At 46.9% G+C, this 15255-nt stretch overlaps 1 protein-coding gene across 1 annotated transcript in view; it reads left to right on the top strand.

The window, feature by feature from the left end:
- The window catches only part of LOC107111296 (t-SNARE domain-containing protein 1-like), a gene marked incomplete at its 5' end in the record, with an annotated part of 129528 nt that extends 114739 nt beyond the window's left edge, over positions 1–14789 (top strand). Inside the window, 2 exons of the mRNA XM_015412254.1 lie at positions 7915–8032; positions 14762–14789. Coding sequence (XP_015267740.1) covers positions 7915–8010 — 96 coding nt within the window. The remainder of the gene's footprint in view (positions 1–7914; positions 8033–14761) is intronic.
- Positions 14790–15255: the final 466 nt, after the last annotated feature.

The raw sequence follows: 15255 nt of genomic DNA, 5'->3' as shown, positions 1-15255 counted from the left end.
TGCACTCTGCAGGAGCATAGCTGAAAGACGGCCCTACAGCATACCCGAAAGATGGTCGTCCAGCCTCCGCTTGAAAACGTCCAGCGAAGGAGCATCCACCACCTCCCGAGGCAGACTGTTTCACTGTTCAACCACTCTTACAGTTAGGAAGTTTCTCCTGATATTTAGCCGTTAACGACTCCCTTGTAATTTCCACCCATTAGATCTAGTCTTGCAATCCGGAGCAAGAGAGAGAATACATCTGCTCCATCTTCTACATGACAGCCCTTCAAATACTTGAAGACTGCAATCATGTCCCCTCTAAGCCTTCTCTTTCCCAGGCTAAACAGACCCAACTCTTTCAGCCTTTCCTCATAAGACTTGGATTCCAACCCTCTCACCATCCTGGTTGCCCTCTTCTGGACACGCTCGAAGCTTGTCAACATCCTTCCTAAAATGTGGTGCCCAAAACTGGACACGGTACTCCAGGTGAGGCCTGACCATAGCAGAATAGAACGGAACGACCACCTCCCGTGATCTGGACACAAGGCTTCTGTTGATGCATCGTAAGATTGCATTCGCTTTCTTCACAGCCACATCGCACTGCAGGCTCATGTTTAGCTTGTGATCAACCAGAATACCTAGATCCCTATCACATGAGCTGCTGTCCCTCCCATTCTATATCTGTGCCTTTGATTTTTTGTACCTAAGTGTAGGACTTTGCACTTATCTCTACTGAAATTCATTTTATTTGTCTCAGCTCACTGCCCCAGCCTATCTACATCATTTTGAATCCTGACTCTGTCTTCTTCAGAATTAGCAATCCCACCCAGCTTTGGGATCCACGAGTTAGATCAGTCTTGGGATCCAAATTCTGCTGGCAAAACACAGTATCCACCGAGTTCACGCCTCTGTCCTGTTAAGAATGGCCACAAGCACAGAATGGGTGGACTGCTTGAAAGCTTAGTAGCTCCGACAGCTTCCTCAGTCCCCTTCTTCCATCAGCCATGACAGCTATTTATATATAGATCTGAATTCCACATGAGCAGAGTTAAGTACACGTCATCTGCCTTCCATTGGGTTGCCTTATCCTTCGTACTTACCATATTAATTTTTTTTTGAGATCATCATATATTTCTGACTACTTTCTGTCATTAGATCTTCTCTTTAGCTCTAATCCGCTTATTTGGTAATCACTTTTGAGTCTCTGCGTCCTCATTTTCCCCCCGAAATAGCTGAAGTATCTTGTCGAGATGAAGAAGTTTGTTCTTCAAGAAGTTTACAGCCTCAAAACGTAATTGTATGAATCCGCTGGTACCCAGAGGCTTGTCACAACTGGGAAATGACTGTAATTTAACCGGGTGAATGAGCGATAATTCTCTGACATTATAAGGTTGGCCAGTTGTCTCTAATATGGCACCCGCCAGTGGGCTTTCTGGTTACTGCTAGCTTCTTGAGTCTCGTAGACAAAATTTGATCCTGTGGACCAATGCTCCCTCTAAGCTGTGGAGTCTTGTGAGCAAAAATTCTACTTTGTGAGCAACTGGCATGAAAGTTGTGAGCCAGTGATCTGGCTATGGTTTGCTCTGGAGCCAGCCTCCCTGAGCTAAGGCAAAAATCCGTGAGCCGGAGGCTAAAAAACTGTGAGCTAGCCAGATCCAGGTTGGGAAACTTCTGGAGATTTGGGGATGGACCTGGGGAGTTTAGGGATGCAAGTAGGGCAAAACGCCATAGATTCCACACACCAAAGTATCCATTGTCTCCAGGGGAACTATTCGCTGAGATAATTTCCAATCCCAGCCACAAAGAACGGCCAGTGTTTGTGACAACAGGGGACAAATATTACAGAAGACTTAAACAGATTCTTAAGACAGTGCCTAACATCTCAAAGACAGCAAACGGGTCTCCTTTTTAAGTTAATTATAAGGACAATTATATGTCTCCTGAATCCCGACACATCTGTAAGCAAATATTCAGTCATTATGTTTTAGTTGACCAGAATATCAAGATCATATCCTGTCGACAGTTAGCTTTTGCCCCGTACAAATATTAGCAAAGGAAATAAGTTCCTTCGATCCTGAAACTAGCAAATAAAGTAACTTAATCTGACTACACAAACACAAAGAAGAAAGTAAGTCTATAAAGTCTGGGATTCAACCATACAGTTCAGATCAAGTTCTTCCATTTTAGCCTGTTTCTGCCACAAAGTCTCAACATGCACTCTTTGAGACCGATAACTATGACCTAACATCTCCCTTTCTTGTGACACCTCCCTCTTTCTCTCACCATGGCACATGTTTGTGAGCCCTTCCTTTGCGTTGCTTCGATACAAGCTTCTTCATATTGGCTCAGGATTCAGAGTAACCGGATCAAGCTCTAGTTCTCAGGCAGCGTTGGGAGAACGCACCGTGTTTGTGATCTGGTTTAGAACACTGAGTCAAACTGTGCCTGCATGAGTCACAACTGGTGTAATGGCTAAGTGTGCAGACTCTAATCTGGGAGAACCGGGTTTGATTCCCCACTCCTCCACTCGCACCTGCTGGATGACCTTGGGCAAGCCATAGCTCTGATAAGAGCTGTTCTTGAAAAAGAGCAGTTTCTGTCAAGAGCTCTCTCTGCCCCACCTACCTCACAGGGTGTCTGTTGTGGGGAGGGGAAGGGAAAGGAGTTTGTAAGCCGCTCTGAGACTCCTCTGGTTAGTGAAGGGCGGGGTATAAATCCAATCTCCTCCTCCTCTTCTTCTTCTGTGAGGAAGATAACAACTCAGGGATGGAGGATTCGGATCATGGAAACCATTTGGAGGGAAATGGTTAAGTGGATTTACCTCCATGTTTGATGACCTCACCTAAACTGTGGTCCAGTGGGGCTGCAATTGAAAGGGTTTTTCTTTAAGCATTAGATACATGCACGGTATAGGGTTGAAGAGAAGAAGAAGAGAAGAAGAGATTGGATTAATACCCCGCCCTTCACTCGGAGTCTCAGATCCAGGTTGGGAAACTTCTGGAGATTTGGGGATGGACCTGGGGAGTTTAGGGATGCAAGTAGGGCAAAAGGCCATAGATTCCACACACCAAAGTATCCATTGTCTCCAGGGGAACTGATCTCTGTAGTCTGAATATGAGCTGTAATTCCAGGGGATCCCCAGGTCTCACCTGGAGGCTGGCATCCCTTTGCATGAATCTCCTGCCCTTCACGCCTTGTTTGTGTCACTATTTAGCACTTCACAGTTCCAAAAATGACTACAGCTCTCCTCGTCGCCAGTTTGGTGTAGTGGTTAAATGTGCGGACTCTAATCTGGGATGACTGGGTTTGATTCCGCACTCTTCCACTCGCAGCTGCTGGTGTGACCTTGGGTCAGTCATAAGTTTTTTCCAGACCCATTCTCTTACGAGCAGTTATCGAAAGAGCTCTCTCAGCCCCGCCTACCTCACAGGGTGTCTGCTGTGGGGCGGGGAAGGGAAAGGATTTTGTAAACCGCTCTGAGACTCTGAGTGAAGGGCGGGGTATAAATCCAACCTCTTCTTCTCCTTTCTGATGCTCCGCATTTATTGAACTGAGAAAGGGACTCAGAGGCTTACATCACGAAAATCGTATTGGTCTTTAAGGTAACATTGGACTCAAATCTTCCTTTTCTCCTTCTGCCCAACCTGGCCACCCTCCTGAAACTACACCCTCCTGAAACTACAGCTCAGAATATTTTGCTTTCTGCAACATTTCTGTCCTTTAAAAGCACTCTTTTCAACTGCTGTACCCAAAAAATAAACGGTCAAACTTTCAACGCTGCCCTGGTGCGGTCATACCCGATATCTTTCAATTATGGCAAATTGCAGCTAATCCAGATTGACTTGTTAAGGCCGTGGTGCAAAGCTCCGCAGGGCTCCTGCACTTACACTGAGCTCCGGGATCCGTCCGCATGTCATTTCCAGGGAAGCACCAGCCCGGCCGTTGTTTAAATGAATACTCTCCGTGAAACAAACAGAGAAGTTGTTAATGATATCGTTGGCCTTTCCTCTCGGCACCGCTGATATTTAATAGAAAAATTCATCGCTACATTTTAGGAAAGCTTTTTTTGCAAAGGTTGCCCGATTTGGGCAACACATTATAATCTGTACATATTTTAAAAGGTCACCCTGGGCAGCTCTTTGTGCCGATTCCCCGTTAGTCTCCTTTATCAGAAGTGATGGGGTACATGAACAACTGATCTCATCAAGTACAAATGGAATACGGGAAAACATCCGGGGGGGGGTGGAATCTTTGACTTTGAAGTTTCTCTTTCACTGGCTTCCTTCCAGGGCCCGCCCCTCCAGTGCTGATCAGCTGGCTGGCGAAGGAACTTAAATAAAGTACGTATATAAATGCTAAGCTGTTCTAGTAGTAGTGTAAATTCTTCCAGTGGTGGCTTGTGTAAATTCTACAATGTCAATCCAACAAAGGTTCCAGATACCAGCTTGTTGATGCTTTGGAGTAGCTGCCCAGAAGAAAATTCTGACTGGTTGCCCGTCTATATGAAGTGTATCCTCCTTGTGCAGGAAATCTTTGATGCATCTATATCTCAGATGTTTATAAGAACATAAGAGAAGCCAATATTGGATCAGGCCAGTGGCCCCTCCAGTCCAACACTCTGTGTCACACAGTGGCCAAAAATACCAGGTGCCATCAGGAGGTCCAGCAGTGGGGCCAGGACAGTAGAAGCCCTCCCACTGTTGCCCCCTCTCAAGCACCAAGAAGACAGAGCATCACTTGCCCCAGACAGAGTGTTCCATTTATACCTTAGGAACATCAGAGAAGCCAGTGTTGGATCAGGCCAATGGCCCATCCAGTCCAACACTCTGTCACACAGTGGCCAAAAATGCCCGGTGCCATCAGGAGGTCCAGCAGTGGGGCCAGGACACTAGGAGCCCTTCCACTGTCCCCCCCCCAAGCACCAAGAATACAGAACATCACTTGCCCCAGACAGAGTGTTCCATCTATACCTTAAGAACATCAGAGAAGCCCATGTTGGATCAGGCCACTGGCCCATCCAGTCCAACACTCTGTGTCACACAGTGGCCAAACATACCAGGGGCCATCAGGAGGTCCAACAGTGGGGCCAGGACAGTAGAAGCCCTCCCACTGTTGCCCCCTCTCAAGCACCAAGAATACAGAGCATCGCTGTATTTATGAAACATGTAATAGTTTACTGTCTTTTGAGAAAGAATATCAAAACGAAGTTACCAGTATCCGGAACCTTCGTTGGATTGTCATTGTAGAATTTAAACAAGCCACTACTGGAACGATTTACACTACTACTGGAACAGCTTAGCGTTATATACCTCATTTATGACTTTTACAATTTCTCTATACATATACGGTGTCTGTACCTTTCTGATTTATGTTATTAATATAATAGCCAGGGCTGTTTTTGGGCAGGGGCAGGAACGCACAGGAACGGAGTTCCGGCTGGCTCCCGAGTTGGCCACGCCCAGCAGGAACTCATTAGCATAATAGGCCACACCCAACAGCAGAAACTCATTAGGATTGGCTACATTAGGGGTGTGTGGCCTAACATGCAAAGGGTTCCTGCTACAAAAAAAGCCCAGGGTTTGGACAACAAACAAGGTAAACAGAATAAGAAGCAAAAGGTGGGTGTGGCTGGATGACCACACTTCTGGTAACGTGGGGGTGCGGCCTAATGTGCTAATGAGCGGCTCTGTCAGGGGTGTGGCATAATATGCTAATGAGTTCTGCTGTTGGGTGTGGCCTATTATGCTAATGAGTTCCTGCTGGGCTTTTTCTACAAAAGAAGCCCTGATAGTAGCTATTTGTAATTTCAGCCTCTCTGTCCACAGCTCTTTCCTTGGTTTTTGCTTTCTGCTGTGTGAACTTTTTTTGTGTATTGCTCTTGGTGAGGGGAGTTACCCGGAGTGGGGAGGAGGCCAGTGATGTAGCAACGTCACTTCTGTAGTGTACCGGAAGTGACATCACCATGGTGGTGATGTCACAGCACCACTCTGGTATTTGGGCAAAAGCTCTATTGTGAAGGCCATTTTTACCATAGAGTTTTTGCCCAAATACCAGAGTGCCACTGCAACATCACAACATAATGGTGCCACCTCTGGTACACAATGGAAGTGACATCACCACATCACCCACTCCTGGTAACTCCCTCTACCAGTTGCCAGGACAGACCTGCTGTCAACCTTACTTCCTTCACTAGCCAGCAATCTAGAGTTGACAGCTGTGGGGTAAGAAATCACTGGAGATTTGGGTGTGGAGGCCAGCAAAGGTAGTGGGAGGTGCCACAGCAGGGTACACGGCAATAGAGTCCACCTCCAAAACAGCAATGTTCTCCAGGGGAAACGATCGCTGGCATTTGGAGATCACTGTAATTCTGGGAGACCTCCAGGCCCCACCTGGAGGTTGGCATGCCCACAGTAAACACTAGTTACGGGCACCCTTGCCATAGGGGTGGTGGAATAAACGAACCTATCAGCACAGAATTTGGGTTACCCAAAACCTGACCACAAACTTTTTGGGAGTGAGGGACAAATCCTCATGGTACTGCAGTGACGTATCCCGTGCTCTTTGGGATTCTAGAGAATCACCCCCTGACTCCAAACCCAATCCCGTTTGCTTGCTCTTCTGGTGCTCCAGCGGTGTCGATGACAAACAAGCAGCGTTTTGGCTTGCCGAATGCCCAGGTCAAAAGAAATGCCTCCTTCCTTCTTCCCCCCTTCTTCCTGTTCTTAGTGCCTGCCCTCTTCCATTCTCAACCAAGGGACCTGGTGCATGCTGGGAAATGTAGTTGCAAAATGTTTGACATCCTCAGTCACTGATGGTGCAGAGGACTTCCCAGGGCAAGGTGAAGAAGAGAGGGAGATACTTCCTTCCTCTTGGCCTTCCAGCCACCAACCACTTCCCAAATGAGCAGTTGCGGGAGGGAAACTGGAGTGGGGAGAAAAAGGATGTCTAGCAAAGGGTGTGGTGCTTGTCTCACATAACCAGTAGTCCTTACGAGCAGCTGAAGCTCTCTCTCCAAACTAGGGTTGCTAGGTCTCCCCTGGCCACAGGGAGGGGATGGTGATGGGGTTGCCAGATCCAGGCTGGAAAACTCCTGGAGATTTGGGGATGGAGAAGACAGGGACCTCAGTGGGGCACAATGCCATAGAGTTCACTCTCCCAAGCAGCCATTTTCTCAGGGGTCATTTCGTAGAAAAAAAGGTGCAGGAGCTCCTTAGCATAACTCATTAGCGTAACTTATTTGCATATGCCACACCCCCTGACATCAGCCGAAATGTGTCAGAAGGCAACACCCACCGTTCGGGCTCCACTGGACTGTTTTGGATTGCTAGCTATTGGGGGGGGCAGATCTGTCCTCCCAGAGGAGGGAGAGCTTTACCTGAATAAAACTTGGTCTTAAAGGTGCCACTGGACTGTTTTGGATTTCTAGCTATGGGGGCAGGGGAACACGCATATCTGCCCTCACAGAGGAAGGAGAGCTTGTACCTGAAGGGAGGGGGGGGGGGAGCTCTGCAACTTACTTGGCTGCTTCTTGCTCCTCGTGGCCCAACTGAGGGCTGCTGGGAGCAGGGGGTGGGGCTTGTTGCATATGCCCGCCCCCTGGGCTCCTTACTGCCGGAGCTCTGATCCTGTGCACTCCCACAGGAAATGACCCCTGTCCAAACCCCACCCTTCCAAGGCTCCACTCCCAAAATCTCCAGGAATTTCACACTCCAGATCTGCCAACCCGATAGTTTGCCTACACTGTGATGCATGAGTATCGCACCTCCTCCCTATCCCCTATTTATCTGAACATGTGAAGCAGGTCTCAGATTGTACCAGACAGGGGCCATGCCCTTTGTTATTCATTATCATATCGCCATTTTTTTCGGTGTACAGCTGGGCTACCAACCCAAAGGCCGTGTCCTGATTCTATTCTTCTGTTTCGTCTTTCAGCGGCGATCCAGGAAGATGAAGTGCTGTTTCATCTCCACGGGCCTGGTGGTTCTTCTGGTGATCGTCATAATCATCACAGTTTCTGTCAAGCATTGAACCTGCCAAAAAGTTTTCACAGGTAAACTCTTCACTTGGATTTCTTCTTTAACTGTGGGGGTGTGCATAAAATCTAAGAGAAGCGGATGGTTCAGAGGCCTCAGTGTTGGCTAAAACGGCCGAGTTTCCCCTGGGTGATGTGGAAGCAACTTGGTTGGATCAGAAGGTGGGAGGAAATATATATGTATGCTTACGGCCTGGATTCCATAAATGTGCAGACCATTAAATAATGGCTGGAGTTCTACCTTCCTTCCAGGTTATCTGTTTTGTTTTATTGTGTTGGTTGGACTAGAGGAGCTCCCTTCCAACTCTGTGATTCTGTGTGTGGGGTGTGTGTGTGTTTTTAATATCAAGTCACTGCCAAACCATGACGACTCCATAGGGATTTCCAGCCAAGAGATGTTCAGAGGTAGTTTGCCGTTCCCTGCTTCTCTGTAGAACAACAACAAAAAAAGGGGTCACGGTGGAATGAGTACAAAACAATAGAAAACACCGTGTATAAACATACAATATAAGGAAATAATGTTTATTAATACATTAGTGTCTAATGTATTAAATAAATATAATCATATTATAGGTATTTACGTTCATATCTAGACAATCAAATGCATAATCTAAGTAACAAGGAATATAAGGGGAACAGTCCAAGTATTCTCCTGTCTAAATAGATAGTTTCTGTGCAACGTAATCCAAAAGTAGTAATTTTTTTTGTCAGAGCTTGCTGCTATAGAAGAGGAGGAGGAGGAGGAGGAGATTGGATTTATACCCCACCCTTCACTACCCAAAGGTGTCTCAGAGCGGCTTACAAACTCCTTTCCCTTCCCCTCCCCACAACAGACACCCTGTGAGGTAGGTGGGGCTGAGAGAGCTCTTGACAGAAACTGCTCTTTTTCAAGAACAGCTGTGCCACAGTTATGGCTTGCCCAAGGTCATCCAGCCAGGTGCAAGTGGAGGAGTGGGGAATCAAACCTGGTTCTCCCAGATTAGAGTCCGCGCACTTAACCACTACAATTCAACAGTCTCACCACTGTAGGGCAAATAATCCTCACTGGCAGACAAGCGATCTGACAACTTCCCGGTTGACAAGCCGTTTCCAGCCTTCTTTCTCAAGAATCACTCAATATATTGTCCACATCATTCATTGGAACCCATCTCCATTCTCTAAACCAAACATTCTAACTTTTCCCATGGGATTAAGGTATCTAAAGCTATTCAGGTAGAAGAATATTTGGACTGTTCCCCTTATATTCCTGGTGCTGGAGGAGACTCTTGAGAGTCCCCTGGACTGCAAGGAGTTCAAATCAGTCCGTCCTAAAAGAAGTCAACCCTGACTGTTCCCTGGAAGGCCAGATCCTGAAGCCGAAGCTCAAATAGTTTGACCACCCAATGAGAAGGGAGCACTCACTGGAGAAGACCCTGATGCTGGGAAAGACTGAAGGTAACAGAAGAAGGGGACGGCAAAGGATGAGATGGCTAGACAGTGTCACCGAGGCAACTATCGTGAAACTGAGCAAACTCCGGAGCACGATTATACTTTGATTATGCATTTGATTGCCTATGTATGAATGTAGATACTTATATGATTATATTTATTTAATACATTGCACACAATATATGTGTATTTTATTAAACATTATTTGCATGTATTGTATGTTTATACACAGTGTTTTCTATTGTTTTGTTCTCTGCATAACAAACCTGTTATGCCTTGGTTGTCTCCCATCTCAGTATTGAACAGGGCCTAACGCTGCTTAGCTTCTCAGATCTGTAAAGATCGGGCCGGCCCGGGCTGCCCAACATTGAAAGGAATGGGTCAGAATATCACCTGGTCCTCCTTCTGTATCACTTCCTAGTGTCTTACCCAGGGCTATTTTGGGGCAGGAACGTACAGGAACGGAGTTCCGGCTGGCTCCCGAGTTGGCCACGCCCAGCAGGAACTCATTAGCATAATAGGCCACACCCAACAGCAGAAACTCATTAGGATTGGCTACAGTTGGTGTGTGTGGCCTAACATGCAAAGGAGTCCCCGCAACAAAAAAAGGCCCTGGGTTTGGACAACAAACAAGATAAACAGAATAAGAAGCAGAAGGTGGGTGTGGCTGGATGACCACACTTCTGGCAACAGGGGGCTGCGGCCAAATATGCTAATGAGCTGTGGCATCAGGGTGTGGCCTATTATGCCAATGAGTTCCTGCTGGGCTTTTTCTACAAAAAAAGCCCTGGTCTTACCTTTGTCAGTAGAGAAATAAGCAGTTTGGATGGATCTTCTGGCCAGGTTGAAGGGGAGGGGCCATGGCTCAAGAGGACCGCTTGTCTTTTGTATGCGGGGTCCCATATGCAGCTGCGTGTGGAGGAGTGGGGAATCTAACCTGGTTCTCCCAGATTAGAGTCCGCACACTCAACCACTACACCAAACTGGCTTTCAACCATGGTAGCCCATCCAGAGACCCCTTTCCTCAAACTCAGTTAAATAAAAACTGGCTTAAACCCAGCCACTTTGGTATCACTGGTTTTTTGCCTTGACCAGGGGTCATTTCGTAGAAAAAGAGGTGCAGGAGCTCATTAGCATAACTCATTAGTGTAACTTATTTGCATATGCCACACCCCCTGACATCACCGGAAGTGTGTCAGAAGGCAACACCCACCGCTCAGGCTCCACTGGACTGTTTTGGATGGCTAGCTATTGCGGGGGGGAACGTGCAGATCTGTCCTCGCAGAGGAGGGAGAGCTTGTACCTGAATAAAACTTGGCCTTAAAGGTGCCACAGGACTGTTTTGGACGGGGGGGGCAAGGGGTGGGAGCTCTGCAACTTACCTGGCTGCTTCTTGCTCTGCCTGAGGGCTGCTGGGAGCAGGGGTTGGGGCTTGTTGCATGTGCCCGCCCCCTGGGCTCTTTACTGCCAGAGCTCCGCTCCTGTGTGCTCCTGCAGGAAATGACCCCTGGCCTTGAGCCATCTTGTACCATAACAGCCACACGAGTCCTTTGTTTCTATATCTAGGGGCAACAACTTGCGAGTCACACTCATGGAGGGGCCTGTGGCTCAGAACTGCTGAGAGAGAAGCCCAGACCCCTTACTAATACATTCCATTGGTCTCCCCCTAAGACCGTGAGATGTCCTGCTGGATCAAAGCAGTGGTTCATCAGTTCCAGCCATTTCCCCTGGAAGGACAAGTCCTTTGTTTCTAAATCTAGGGGCAACAACTTGCAAGTCACACTCATGGAGGGGCCTGTGGCTCAGAACTGCTGAGAGAGAAGCCCCGACCCCTTACTAATGCATTCCATTGGTCTCCACCTAAGACCATAAGATGAGTCTTGCTGGATCAAACCAGTGGTCCATCAGTTCCAGCCATTTCCCCTGGAAGGCCAACAAGCCGGGCATAGAGTCTGAGGCCTTCTCTTACCATTGCCTTATAACTCTGGTATGCAGAGCTCTGTCCCCGTAAGGAAGTCCCCTAACCGTCAGTCCCCATGTCTGGTAGCCATTGAAGAACCTACCTTCCTTTAATCTACCTGATCTTGTTTAAAGCCATCAATGATAGTGGCCATCATTATGGATTCTGGCAGAACGTTCTATTTAATTGCTTGTTGACAAAAGAAGCAATGCCCTGACCTGGATGGCCTAAGCTATTCTGATCTCATTAGATCTCAGAAGCTAATCAGGGTCAGTCCTGGTTAGTAGGGATGGGCACAGACCCAAACCCGAGGCAAAGTATGAGTTGGACTTTGCCCTGCTTGGAGTTCGCGAGCGGGGGTTTGGGGAAGGCGCCTTTCCCTGAACACTCACCCAGCTTTTCTGCTTGGTTCGGCTTGCATGTTTGGCACACTGCTCAGGGTGGTGCCGGGCCCTGCCCCCAGCATGCCTGCATCATCCGGAAGTGATGCAAACGTGTCACCGGTGTGCTCACGTCACTTCTGGGTAACACAGACGTTCTGGGAGCACCTGGAAGTGATTCGAGTGTGCTGGGAGGGCTGACGTGCTTGCATCACTTCCGGATGGCATGGGTGTGCTGGGGGCGGGGCCCCACACCACTCAAACCGGATCAGTTTTGCTCAGGGGTTTAGTTTGGGGCTACCCAGTTGGCAAGTCCCAGATCGAACTGAGCTTTCCTCGTCTGTGCCCACCCCTACTGGTAACTGCTTGGATGGGAGAGCACTAAGGAAGTCCAGGGTTGCTATGCAGAGGCAGACAATGGGAAACCACCTCTGTTTGTCTATTTCCTTGAAAGCCCTATAGGGTCGCTCTACGTTTGCCGCAGCTTCATTGCACTTTCCACCATAAAGAAGTTTTTTTTCTTTTGGTCCATTCTGAACAGATGACCCAGAGAGTGAGGAGGTTTTCCCTGTCCACTTTCTCCAACCCATGCATGATTTTATATACCTCTGTCATTCCTAGAGATGTAAAATTTCCGGAAACTTTGAAGCTCAGAAAGAAACCCGTGGTTTTTTTTCGGGAAAAAACGGAAATTTTCGGAAAATTTGGAAAAAATTGCCACATTAGCATTTCTTTTATCTTTTCTAGATTGAAAGTCATTCTGTTACTTTAGGAACATAAGATATGACTATGGACATTTTTACTTGGCATGAAATGATCACAACTAGCCTATTAAAAATATAGTGTATCCAAACAATTATTACAAACAGAATACCCACCCACATGCAAAAACAGAACTGAAACTTTTTTATTTTCTTCTGACAATCGCACGTCCTAAAGGAAGAAATGCATCTTGTTCTTGCATTGGAGAGTTCAGTTTGTAACCTAGGACTTGCTTGTCCTCAGTGCACAGAAATTAGATAAAACTGATACCATATATATACATATTTTTTTAGAAATGATTTGGAAAATATTTGAACACCTTGTCTTAAAATATTTTATTCATCATGTTAAAATAAAATGTTCCATAATCATTTTTTTTCTTTTCTTTTTTCTCTTAAACATTTTGGTCAGACTCTTCTGCACACACACCCGTCCTGTTCTGCTGTATCTTTATTGAAATATTGTGTCCAGAATTATAGGCGATATTCCACATGAGAGAGAATAAGGCATATTTAAAGTCCACTTAGTGGTACTGGATTACCTCCTGAAAGCAAGGCCCTGTACAGCTTTCGGTCCTGTTCTTATACTTAAAAGTTGACATGAACTCTGATGGGAATCGTTTCTGTAAGCACAGTATAAACTTGTGACATGGCCTCCAACCCCCAATTCCATCAGATGCATATATTCAGTCTCGGGGGGGGGGGGGAATTCTGTTTCCATTCTGAAGTGTGTTCAGCAGCTTATATCATGGTAACAGGCCTGGGGTTGTTCTAGGTCTCTTTAAAAAGGTAAAGGTTCCCTTGCTCGAAAGCCAGTCGAGTCCGACTCTAGGGTTGCGGTGCTCATCTCCCTTTCAAAGCCGAAGAGCCAGCGCTGTCCGAAGACGTTTCCGTGGTCATGTGGCCGGCATGACTAAACACCAAGGCGCACGGAACGCTGTTACCTTCCCACCGAAGTGGTACCTATTTATCTACTTGCAATTTCTTGCTTTCGAACTGCTAGGTTGGCAGGAGCTGGAACTAGAGATGGGAGCTCACTCCATCATGCGGCAACTCAGGTCTCGAACTGCTGAACTACTGACTTCCACGGCCTGCAGTTCAATGTTTTAACCACTTGAGCCACCGCAGCTCTTTGGACCCCAGTAATTTCCTTTTCTTCCCATATTTGGCCTTTCATTCCTTTTTAGAGCAATGTCTGTGATTCTTGGGAGCTCTCCTGGGTCCTGAAACCCCTTGCAATTGGTTACATTCTACTGCTTCCATGTGTGTAGTGTGGCCAAGAGATCCTATGACTGCCTGGCAGCCAGAAGTTCCATCTCTTTAGCGTTACTCAGGGTGCACCATGAGGAGGCGAGCTAGAATTGCACCCCAATTGCAATTGTGACTCATCCCAAGTCCAGGAAAAACAGGATGCTCCTGTTTCCATCTCAATAATAATTTTGCCAACCATGAACTCAATGTCTACCTTAGTGGCACCCGACTTACACACAACCGTATACCTAAGTCCCTTGGCATTACCCTGGGCAGGACCTTGAGCTCTAGACACCATCTTACCAATGTAGCAGCGAAAATATGCAGGTGACACAACATTCTCCAAAAATTATGTGATACAACTTGGGGTGCATCTGCTACAACACTTTAGATGCTCAGCTTTGGGGTTGGTGCATAGTACTGTGGAATACGATGCTTCAGTGTGGCTCAGTTACCCCCGTGTACACAATTTGATGTCCAACTCAATGCAACAATGAGAACCATCTGTGGATGTATTAAACCCACTCTGACCTATAGCCTACCTACATTGTGCCACATTGCTCCCACGCATCTCCAAAGGCAAGATGCTCTTCTTCGTGAATATAGAGAGCTCACTGAAACCAGAGAGCTGCCCATCCACAAAGACATGGCTGATGTAGGCCTATCCAGACTGAAGTCCCGACACCCTCCAATAAGATCTGCACAAATCCTGCAATTACAACATTTTGATCCAGGGAATGAATGGTTGCCAACATGGATGCAGTCAGTTCCACCCGATAGCCATAACCTGATAAACACCAACAGGAGGTCCACAGGATTTTACTTGCCACATAAAGTATGGAAGACAGCTAATAGAATTTGAACGGGCTTTGGCAGTTGTGAAGACCTGTTGTTTAAAAGTGGCAAAATAGTAGGACCTAAATACGGTTGTGGTACAGCCCGCCAAACTATTTTCCATTTGTTACAGGAATGTGAGCATCGTGCTTTCCAGGGAGATGTGATGGAGCTCTTTGTACCCTCCCCAGCTGCAACTGAGTGGATTGAAAATGTAGATATTACTATTTAGGGGGCTTGCCCTATCTGCCTGCATCACCACTGTACCTACTTGGTTATATATTTTGTATTATTATATGCTTCCTGTGCGTAACTCTGCCATACAATAAATAAATACATGCTACCGTTGCCTCTAACTTTCTAGGAGTTTTCTGTGCCTCATTGCATCTTGGTTCTAGTGTCTGTTTCCACCTTGCTTTAGCTAATTGTCCCGGACACTTGCTTAGCACCTCTGTGGGTATTCAGCCTATGCGGTATGGGACTAACCTCTTCCTTCCACCCCAAGAAATATTAAAAACAAAAGAGGGTGTGACGAAATGGCTGCCAGCCTGGTAGATCCTTGTGTGTGGGGAACAATGGAGCTGCCATACCTCCTTGCTTACACTTCCCAGATGCCTTTAGGGAAAG

The sequence above is a fragment of the Gekko japonicus genome, unplaced genomic scaffold (assembly GCF_001447785.1).
Source record: "Gekko japonicus isolate JY-2015 unplaced genomic scaffold, Gekko_japonicus_V1.1 scaffold2867, whole genome shotgun sequence".
Classification (NCBI taxonomy): Eukaryota; Metazoa; Chordata; class Lepidosauria; order Squamata; family Gekkonidae; genus Gekko; species Gekko japonicus.
This window is presented reverse-complemented; position numbering and strand designations above follow the sequence as displayed.